The 10,656-nt window shown below is 49.4% G+C and overlaps 1 protein-coding gene across 1 annotated transcript in view; it reads right to left on the bottom strand.

Annotated features, from left to right (window-relative positions):
• Positions 1 to 3,620: 3,620 nt before the first annotated feature.
• LOC116987210 (somatomedin-B and thrombospondin type-1 domain-containing protein-like) overlaps positions 3,621 to 10,656 on the bottom strand; it is a 14,471-nt gene continuing 7,435 nt past the window's right edge. Inside the window, exons 4-5 of the mRNA XM_033043072.1 lie at positions 7,363 to 7,521; positions 3,621 to 3,825 (exon numbers count right to left, since the gene is read on the bottom strand). Coding sequence (XP_032898963.1) covers positions 3,720 to 3,825; positions 7,363 to 7,521 — 265 coding nt within the window. The 3' untranslated portion in view covers positions 3,621 to 3,719. The remainder of the gene's footprint in view (positions 3,826 to 7,362; positions 7,522 to 10,656) is intronic.

Genomic DNA, 10,656 nt, shown 5'->3' on the forward strand with positions numbered 1-10,656 from the left:
GCTTTGTTCGTTGTTGGGAAAACTTTTCTTTAAAGGAGTGCTTTGATTATGGGTTCTTGTCCTCGTTCCCCGTGTTCGTGTGCGAGAACTTGAGGTACGTGTACTGATGCCACGAGCCGTTCAGACCAGACCACAAGCTGTTAGTTTGATCTGGGGTTTTTTCCTTCCCATGCAAACAGGATTTAATTTCCTCAGGGGAACCTTTACTGCAGACAGCTGTTATAGAGGACCCAGCATATTTCATGTGGGACTGCTGTGATGAAAGACAATAGGTGCAGGAGTAGGCCATTCGGCCCTTCAAGGATAGACGCAAAAAGCTGGAGTAACTCAGCGGGACAGGCAGCGTCTCTGGAGAGAAGGAATAGGAGACATTTCGGGTCGAGACAATAGCCAATAGACAATAGGTGCAGGAGTCGGCCATTCGGCCCTTCAAGCCAGCACCGCCATTCAATGTGATCATGGCTGATCATCCCCAATCAGTACCCCGTTCCTGCCTTCTCCCCATATCCCCTGACTCCGCTATCTTTAAGAGCCCTATCTAGCTCTCTCTTGAAAGCATCCAGAGAACCGGCCTCCACCGCCCTCTGAGTCAGAGAATTCCACAGACTCACCACTCTCTGTGAGAAAAAGTGTTTCCTTGTCTCTGTTCTAAATGGCTTATCCATTATCCTTATCCATAAACTGTGGCCTCTGGTTCTGGACTCACCCAAAAGGCGACGTTTCGGGTCGAGACCCTTCTTCAGACTGATGTGGGGGCGCGGGGGGGCAGGAAGAAGAAAGGAAGAGGTGGAGACAGTGGGATGTGAGAAGGGGAGGGAAAGGAGGGAGTCCTATCTTTTCACCTTTCACTTTTTCTCTCTTCTTTCTCTTTTCCCTTATTTTCAAGCTTAAAGTTTAAAATTGAAACTGTACAATAATTGTATAATTTTATACGCCGAATGTTTTATTCTTGTACAATTACTTCGAATTTAAAAAAATATATATATATATATTCTTTTAAATATTTAAATAAATAAACAAATAAATAAGATCAAGTAGTACAAGTTGTCCTACAACTTTAGGCTGTGCACGCCATTCGCAGGAAGAAGACTGCAGCTTTTTTTGTGTGTGTCCCTCTTGCACTAGAGTGGACTGGTGGGCTGCAATGTCCCACCCCCACCTTCCTTTCAGACGAGGTAATCTCTGAATCCACCGCTGTCAGCGCCCATCAGCCACGGACGATCCGTCTCTCTACTGAACTGGACTCCGGGCAGGGAAAGGTTAAGCCGGGTTCACCGACCATCCCTGACACACGTCTTTCTCCAGCGTCAAGGCCAACAGCGGGAGAAAGGCTAGTGCTGACACGGACATACTGGAGGCAAGGAGAGGCCTTGACCTCCACACAACACAGCGGGTTTTACAGACACCTGAATCCTCAGCTCACGTTATTTCATTTCGTTCAGAGATAAAGCGCAGAAAACAGGCCTGTGTGGCAAATCAAATTCCTTGTGTGAAGGAACGAATAGGTTTATTGGCCAAGTATTCACATACAAGGAATTTGCCTTGGTGCTCCGCCTGCAAGTGATAACATGACATAGAGTGACAGTTGTAGATAGTTCAAGAGAGAGCTAGATAGGGCTCTTAAAGATAGTGGAGTCGGGGGATATGGGGGAGAAGGCAGGAATGGGGTACTGATTGTGGATGATCAGCCATGATCACATTGAATGGCGTTGCTGGCTCGAAGGGCCGAATGGCCTACTCCTGCACCTATTGTCTATTGTCAGTTAGGAATGACACAAAACATTAATATTGGCCAATATGTTTTTACATACTTGGCTAATAAATTAATGATGATACAATATAAATATGGGCCCCATATCTGAGGAAGGATGTGCTGGTTCTGGAGAGGGTCCAGAGGAGGTTTACAAGAATGATTCCTGGAATGAGTGGGTTAGCATATGATGAGCGTTTGACGGCACTGGGCCTGTACTCGCCTGAGTTTAGAAGGTTGAGGGGGGACCTCATTGAAATTTACAGAATAATGAAAGGCTTAGATAGAGTGGATGTGGAGAGGATGTTTCCACTGGTGGGAGAGTAGGACCAGAGGTCACAGCCTCAGAATTAAAGGGCGCTTTTTTAGAAAGGAGGTGAGGAGGAACTTCTTCAATCAGAGTGTGGTGAATGTGTGGAACTCATTGCCACAGAGGGCTGTGGAGGCCAAGTCAGTGGTTATTTTTATGGCAGAGATGGACAGATTCTTGATTAGAACGGGTGTCAAGGGTTATGGGGAGAAGGCAGGGAAATGGGATTAGGAGGCAGAGATCAGCCATGATTGAATGGCGGGGTAGACTCGATGGGCCGAATGGCCTGATTCTACTCCTATAACTTGTGAAACCAGTGCACCCAGAGGCAACCCACGCTGCCACGGAGAGAACGTGCAAACTCCACACACACAGGCATCACCCGTAGTCAGGATGGAGACCAAATATACCCCCCCCCTCCCAGTATCACCTCTCAACACCTCGTAACCAGAATGTTTGCAGCATACCCAAAGCCACGATTAATACAACTAGTATCATCATCATAATAATAATGGATTTATTTAAAAGTAGCTTTAAATAATAATCGATGCCAACATCTGGATAATCCCACCTTCCCTGTTTCCCGTTACATAGCATATGGGTCAACAGTTAACATCATCAAACAATAGAAAACACTTAAACGGAAATAATATATATATATATATATATAGTTCGGTGTGATTTTATTGTAATAAATGCAGGTGTGTCTATAGGTTCATAAGTGATGGGAGCAGAATTAGGCCATTCGGCCCATCAGGTCTACTCCGCCATACAGTCATGGCTGACCTATCTCTCCCTCCTAACCCCCTTCTCCCCATAACCCCTGACACCCACCCGCACTAACGGAACTAGCGGGCGGCAGCTTCCAGCTGAGATTCAAGGGCAAGAAGATACAACAAGTTGACTAAATGTTCACTTGGTTGGTGTAGATGTCCATAGTTCTGTGGTGAGGATATTAGTCTCTGCGTGTGCTCGCGTGGAAGGATCATTGTACAACAGAAAAGCTTGCAGCAAGGGTGTATCGCCTGTCCTTCAGCCATTTTATTTCTCTCTCTCACTGTCATGGGGACATGGAAAGGGGGGGGGGAAGGGGAGGGGGGCACGAGAGCGCACGGACAGCAAAACAGGCCAGAGCGAGACCCGGGGCGCAGCGAGCGCGCGAGAGCGAGAGAGGGAAGCGAGAGAGAGAAGCAAAGGGAGAGAGGGAGGAGAGAGAGAGAAAGGAGAAGAGAGAAAGAGAAAAGAAAAAGAGAAAGAGAGAAGAGAGGGGAGAAGAGAGAGAGAAAGAGAGGACGAGAGAGAGAGAGAGAAAAGAGACGAGCAAAAGGAAGAAGAGGCAAGAGCCCACAGCGAGAAAGAGAGGGAGAGAAGAGACGCGGAGGAAGAGAGAGAAGAGGAGAGAGAAGGAGAGGGGGAGAGAGAGGAGAGCGAGCGCCAGAGAGAGAACCCGCGAGGAAACGAAAGAAGGCACAGAGAGAAGAGAGAGCCGAACAGAGAGCAAAGACCAGAGAAAGCAATCCACTAGATAGAAGCGAGCCCAGATCTCAATCTACACTCACCCTCTCCTCCCTCTCCCCTCTCCCCTCTCTCCCCCTCTCCCTCTCTCCCTCTCTCCCCTCTCTCTCCTGTGAGGCGAATGTTCTGCTTCGGGGGAACGGACTAGACAAAGATCAGAGACTTTGGCGAGCAGTTGCAGTTCCTCTGCATAGATTCCAACACCCATGACCCGTGGCACCGTGGATGGGAGGCGGAGATCCAGAACGTCCTGCGGGAAGCAAAATGTTGGTCAGGCAACTTTAATACCTTGCTTTGTACATTAGAGAGAGTCAGTACGGTGACAAGTGAAAACAAACGCACACACACACACCTCCAGATTCAGGGACAGTTTCTTCCCGGCTGCGATCAGGCAACTGAACCATCCTACCACAACCAGAGAGTGGTCCTGAACTACCATCCACTTCATTGGAGACCCTTGGACTATCTTTGATAGGACTACACTGCCTTTATCTTGCACTAAACCTTATTCACATTATTCTGTATTCCTGCCTACTATGTTCTGTTGTGCTGAAGCAAAGCAAGAATTTCATTATCCTATCAGGGACACATGACAATAAACTCTCTTGAATGTTGAATCCCTTTATCATGTATCTGTACACTGTGTGTGGCTCGATTGTAACCATGGACCTGTCTTTCCGCTGACAGGATAGCACGCAACAAAAGCTTTTCACTGTACCTCGGTTTAATTCTCGTAAACCTCCTCTGGACCCTCTCCAGAGCCAGCACATCCTTCCTCAGTTATGGGACCCAAAACTGCTCACAATACTCCAAAGGCAGTCTGACCAGCGCCTTATAGACCCCTCAGCATTGCATCCCTGTTTCTGCAGCGTAGCCCTCTAATAATAAATACTTTGCCATTTAGTTTATTGTCACATCTACCAGAATTGAGGGAGAAGGGGAGAGGGCAGGAACGGGGTACTGATTGTGGATGATCAGCCATGATCACATTGTATGGAGGTGCTGGCTCGAAGGGCCAAATGGCCTACTCCTGCACCTATTGTCTATGTACCGAGGTACAGTGAAAAGCTTTTGTTGCGTGCTGAACAGTCAGGGGAAGGCCAGATACAGAGGGCAGGATGTAGTTCTCAGCATTGTGGCGCGTCAGTTCCAGAGACAAGGTCCAATGTCCGCAATGGGGTAGAGGTGAATCGGACAGTTACGCTCGCTCATGGAAGGACTACAAGCAAGCTTCACGAACAGCGGCTGAGCTGAGAAGCTGACCTTGTGTTACTGATACACGATACACCGAGCTTCCACATTCAATGTTGGTTGCTGATAATCCGAGAAGCTTTTGCAGGTTCAGTCTAGTTTATTGTCACATGTCACCGAGGTAGACAATAGACAATAGGTGCAGGAGTAGGCCATTCGGCCCTTCGAGCCAGCACCGCCATTCAATGTGATCATGGCTGATCAACCACAATCAGTACCCCGTTACTGCCTTCTCCCCATATCCCCTGACTCCGCTATCTTTAAGAGCCCTATCTAGCTCTCTCTTGAAACTATCCAGAGAACCGGCCTCCACCGCCCTCTGAGGCAGAGAATTCCACAGACTCACCACTCTCTGTGAGAAAAAGTGATTCCTCATCTCCATTCTAAATGGCTTACCCCTTATTCTTAAACTGTGGCCCCTGGTTCTGGACTCCCCCAACATCGGGAACATGTTTCCTGCCTCTAGCGTGTCCAAACCCTTAATGATCTTATATGTTTCAATGAGATACCCTCTCATCCTTCTAAACTAGGTACAGTGAAAAGCTTTCGTAGTGCGCTAACCAGTCAGCGGAAAGACAATACACAATTACAATCGAGCCGTCCACAGTGTACAGATGCAGGAACAGATACATAAAGGGGATAACGTTCAGTGCAAGGTAAAGCCAGCAAAGTCCGATCAAGGATAGTCCGAGGGTCACCAATGAGGTTGATAGTAGTTCAGGACTAGCATTACATTCACCTTCATAACTACTAATTCTCTTAACCAATGTGTAGGAAAGAACTGCAGATGCTGGTTTAAATCGAAGGTAGACACAAAATGCTGGAGTAACTCAGCGGGACAGGCAGCATCTCTGGAGAGAAGGGTCTCGACCCGAAATGTCGCCCATTCCTTCTCTCCAGAGATGCTGCCTGTCACGCTGAGTTACTCCAGCATTTTGTGTCTACCTTCGATTTAAACCAGCATCTGCAGTTCTTTCCTACACATTAGGCAAGCATTAAATCTCTTGAGTGGTCAATGAGGAAGATGTTGAGCGTGGCTGAGAGAGGGAGGCCTCACAGCTGACTGCAATTGAGGGCCATAATTGTGGATTTACGATTCATTGCCAACATTGCCTGAGGCCACTGCCTCAATTTGTTGCAGGAGGTCTCGTTTCGGCTGATTGGAAGTTCGGGGACTCTCCAATCTCCTGCTGTGAAGCCCCATGGGGATAATACTGGGAAGAGGGCCAGTTTAAAACACACTCCGACCCACAAGAAAACCAACACACCGGGGCCAAAGTGGGGAATCGATTACCAGAGGACATAGACAATAGGTGCAGGAGGCCATTCGGCCCTTCGAGCCAGCACCGCCATTCAATGTGATCATGGCTGATCATCCACAATCAGTACCCCGTTCCTGCCTTCTCCCCATATCCCCTGACTCCGCTATTTTTAAGAGCCCTATCTAGCTCTCTCTTGAAAGCATCCAGAGAACCTGCCTCCAACGCCCTCTGAGGCAGAGAATTCCACAGACTCACCACTCTCTGTGAGAAAAAGTGTTTCCTCGTCTCCGTTCTAAATGGCTTACCCCTTATTCTTAAACTGTGGCCCCTGTTCTTAAGTACATGGGTTCAAGGTGGAGGGGAAAAGATTTAATAGGGATCTGAGGGGTAACATTTTCACACAAAGCATGGTGGGTTTACTTTAAGGTGGACAAAAATGCTGGAGAAACTCAGCGTGTGAGGCAGCATCTATGGAGCGAAGGAAATAGGTGACGTTTTAGGTCGAGACCCTTCTTCCAACTTTAGTTTAGTTTGGAGATACAGCGCGGAAACAGGCCCTTCGGCCCACCGGGACAGCACGGACCAGCGATCCCCGCACACTAACACCATCATAAACACACAAGGGACAATTTTTACATTTATACCAAGCCAATTAACCTACAAACCTGCACGTCTTTGGGGTGTGGGAGGAAACCGAAGATCTCGGAGAAAGCCCACGCAGGTCACGGGGAGAACGTGCAAACTCCCTACAGACAGCACCCGCTGTCGGGATCGAACCCGGGTCTCTGGCGCTGTGAGGCGGGAACTGCACAGCTGCGCCACCGTGGGGGAAGGGTCTTACTAACGAGATGGACATAATGTATAGTAAAGAACTGCAGATGCTGGTTTAAATCAGACAGAAACAAAAAGAAGGAATGGGTGACGTTTCGGATCGAGACCCTTCTTCAGACTGAAGGTCACGTCACCCATTCCCTCTCTCCAGAGATGCTGCCTGCCCCAATATACAATAGACAGTCGGTGCAGGAGTAGGCCATTCAGCCCTTCGAGCCAGCACCGCCATTCAATGTGATCATGGCTGATCATCCCCAATCAGTACCCCGTTCCTGCCTTCTCCCCATATCCCCTGACTCCGCTATCTTTAAGAGCCCTATCTAGCTCTCTCTAGAAAGTATCCAGAGAACCGGCAGAGTCAGTCCCGCTGAGTAACTCCGGCATTTGGTGCCCATCTTCGAGGAGGGCGTCACGATGAGTGAGTGTGGCCCACGTTGACCGACCTTGTCCCTTGCCGCCCGTCTCCCTCGCAGCGATCCCTGGTCCCCATCGCTTCTCCTTGACACTCCACGCAGACGTTCTTCTCCCTGAAGAGGTGGTTGGTCCAGACTCCCCGGTGGCACGACGCACTCACCTCCTTCATCCGGAAGTAAGCACAGTAACTGCAGGACAGGGGCGGTGGGGAGAACAGAGAACAAGACAAACTCAATGCTGGTGTTTAAGAAGGAACTGCAGATGCTGGCAAATCGAAGGTAGACAAAAATGCTGGAGAAACTCAGCGGGTGCAGCAGCATCTATGGAGCGAAGGAAATGGGCAACATTTCGGGCCAAAACCCTTCTTCAGACTGATGGGGGGTTGGGGGGGGGGCGGGGAGAAGAAAGGAAAAAGGAGGAGGAGGAGCCCGAAGGCTGGGAGATGGGAGGAGGAGCCCGAGGTCTGAGGAAGGGGAGGAGACAGCAAGGGCTAACAAAATTGGGAGAATTCAATGTTCATGCCCCCAGGATGCAGGTTCCCCAAGCGGAATATGAGGTGCTGTCCCTCAATGCTGGCATCTACTTGAATGGTGGTGCTGGCTCAAAGGGCCGAATGGCCTACTCCTGCACCTATTGTCTATTGTCTATTGTCTACTTCGAGCGGGCCTGTATACAAACATAGGGATGTAACGCCGAGGTTCTATAAGGCGCTGGTCAGGCCGCGTTTGGAATACTGTGAGCAATTTTGTGCCCCGTATCTGAGGAAGGATGTGCTGGCTCTGGAGAGGGTCCAGAGGAGGTTTACAAGAACGATCCCAGGAATGAGCGGGTTAACGTACGATGAGCGTTTGTCGGCGCTGGGCCTGTACTCGCTGGAGTTTAGAAGAATGAGGAGGGGGAGACCTTATTGAGACGTACCGAACAGTGAAAGGCTTGGATAGAGTGGATGTGGAGAGGATGTTTCCACTAGTGGGAGAGTCCAGGACTAGAGGTCACAGCCTCAGAATTAAAGGACGTTCTTTTAGGAAGGAGATGAGGAGGAATTTTCTTCGTCAGAGGGTGGTGAATCTGTGGGATTCATCGCTGTGGAGGATTGGTCTGGTGGTGCGTGTTCTCAAGCTTCAGTACTTTCTGTGTAGGAAGGAACTGCAGAAGGTACACAAAATTGCTGGGGAAACTCAGCGGGTGCAGCAGCATCTATGGAGCGAAGGAAATAGGCGACGTTTCGGGCCGAAACCCTTCTTCAGACTGATTCTGAAGAAGGGTTTCGGCCCGAAACGTCGCCTATTTCCTTCGCTCCATAGATGCTGCTGCACCCGCTGAGTTTCCCCAGCAATTTTGTGTACCTTCGATATTCCAGCATCTGCAGTTCCCTTTTGAACAAGGAACTGCAGATGCTGGTTTACATCGAAGACAGACACAAAATGCTGGAGTAACTCAGCGGGACAGGCAGCATCTCTGGAGAGAAGGAATGGGTGATGTTTCAGATCGAGACCCTTCCTCAGACTGATGTCAGGGGAGGAGGGAGCTACGTAGATAAGGAAGTGTAAGGTGTGGAAATGGGACAAAGGGAATGGAGATCATGGGGAAATGTAGAATAGATCTGTGTAAGCTGGGAGAAGGTAACAGCAAAGCAAACAGACGTACAATGTAGTCGGGGACAGTCAAACCGTTCAGAGAACTGGGGATGGAGAGAGAGGGAAAGCAAGGGCTACTTGAAGTGAGAGAAGTCTATGTTCATACCGCTGGGGTGTGAGCTGCCCAAGCGGAATATGAGATGCTGTTCCTCCAATTTGCGCTGGGCCTCACTCTGACAGTGGAGGAGTCCCAGGACAGAAAGGTCAGTGCGGGAACGGGAGGGGGAGTTGACGTGTTTGGCAACCGGGAGATCGGGTAGGTCTGGGCGGACTGAGCGGAGGTGTTCAGCAGCAACGATGGCCGAGCCTGCGACACTTGGTCGCGCTGACACTGTGCCATCACGTGCGGCAGAGCGCAGCGCAAACACGCTCTCCACGTTCCCCGCCAGAATCTAAAGACCCTCTCCCCAAACTGGCCCCAGCGAGCAAAGACGGTTTGACAAATCCCTGTGAAACATGGGTAAGAATGTTCCAAGGGGATTTTTACAAAGAAACAGTTGTGTAATTAAATGTCTGAAACTCTCCCTTGGAAACCAGGCCGCAGAGCATTAAATACCAACCTCCCTACAGACGGAGGCAAGACCAGTTTTTATTCGTTTTATGTTGATATCAGTGACTGGACACGGATAAAATTTCACTCTAATGTGATGCCAACTAACTCGTTCTCACACATTTCAAGTGTTGTAATGATATCACTTTGTGATGCATGATTCAGTATTTCTTGGTTTCTTGGTGATATTCGCTTCTCTCCCATAGGTATTAGTAACAAATCGAGCTGCCTGTCTGTGGGCACTTCGATTTGGGAGCGAGAAAGTTGGGGGCCCCAGTAGGGAGGAGGGGGGAGGAAGGGAAGGGGCGGTGGGGAGGGGGGTGAAGGAGGGAGGGAGGCTGTAGAGACTGGTATTGAGGGGGGGGGGGGGTTAAGATGACATCACGCCAGGCTGGGTTTTGTTGAACAAACCTTGCCTCCCACAAGCCAAACCCCAAAAAACCCAAAACAGTTCACTAAAGGAAAATGGCTTCAACATTTCACAATGATCATGGCAGAGTAGACTCGGTGGGCCGAACGGCCTAATTCTGCTCCTGTGACTCCTGGGAACATGGAAGAGGGGGGGTGAGAGGGGAGGGAGAGGAAAAGACGCACAAAGCGCTGGATTAACTCAGCGGGTCAGACATGCAGCATCTCTGGATTCGCACAATACAGTCGAAAGCCATTTCCCCCTTCATTTTACTTTAGACAGGAGAGATACAGCACAGAAACTGGCCCTTCAGCCCACCGAGTCTGCGCCGCCCAGCGATCACCTCGAACGCTAGCACTAACCTGCGCACTCTAGGAACAAGTTTCACTTATACCAGGAAAATTGACCTATCAACCTTTGGAGTGTGGGACGAAACTGGAAAAAATCCACGCAGGTCATAGAAACATAGAAACATAGACAATAGGTGCAGGAGTAGGCCATTCGGCCCTTCGAGCCTGCACCGCCATTCAATATGATCATGGCTGATCATCCAACTCAGTATCCTGTACCTGCCTTCTCTCCATACTCCCTGATCCCTTTAGCCACAAGGGCCACATCTAACTCCCTCTTAAATATAGCCAATGAACTGTGGCCTCAACTACCTTCTGTGGCAGAGAATTCCACAGATTCACCACTCTCTGTGTGAAAAATGTTTTTCTCATCTCGG

The sequence above is a fragment of the Amblyraja radiata genome, chromosome 25, assembly GCF_010909765.2.
Source record: "Amblyraja radiata isolate CabotCenter1 chromosome 25, sAmbRad1.1.pri, whole genome shotgun sequence".
NCBI classification, from domain to species: Eukaryota; Metazoa; Chordata; class Chondrichthyes; order Rajiformes; family Rajidae; genus Amblyraja; species Amblyraja radiata.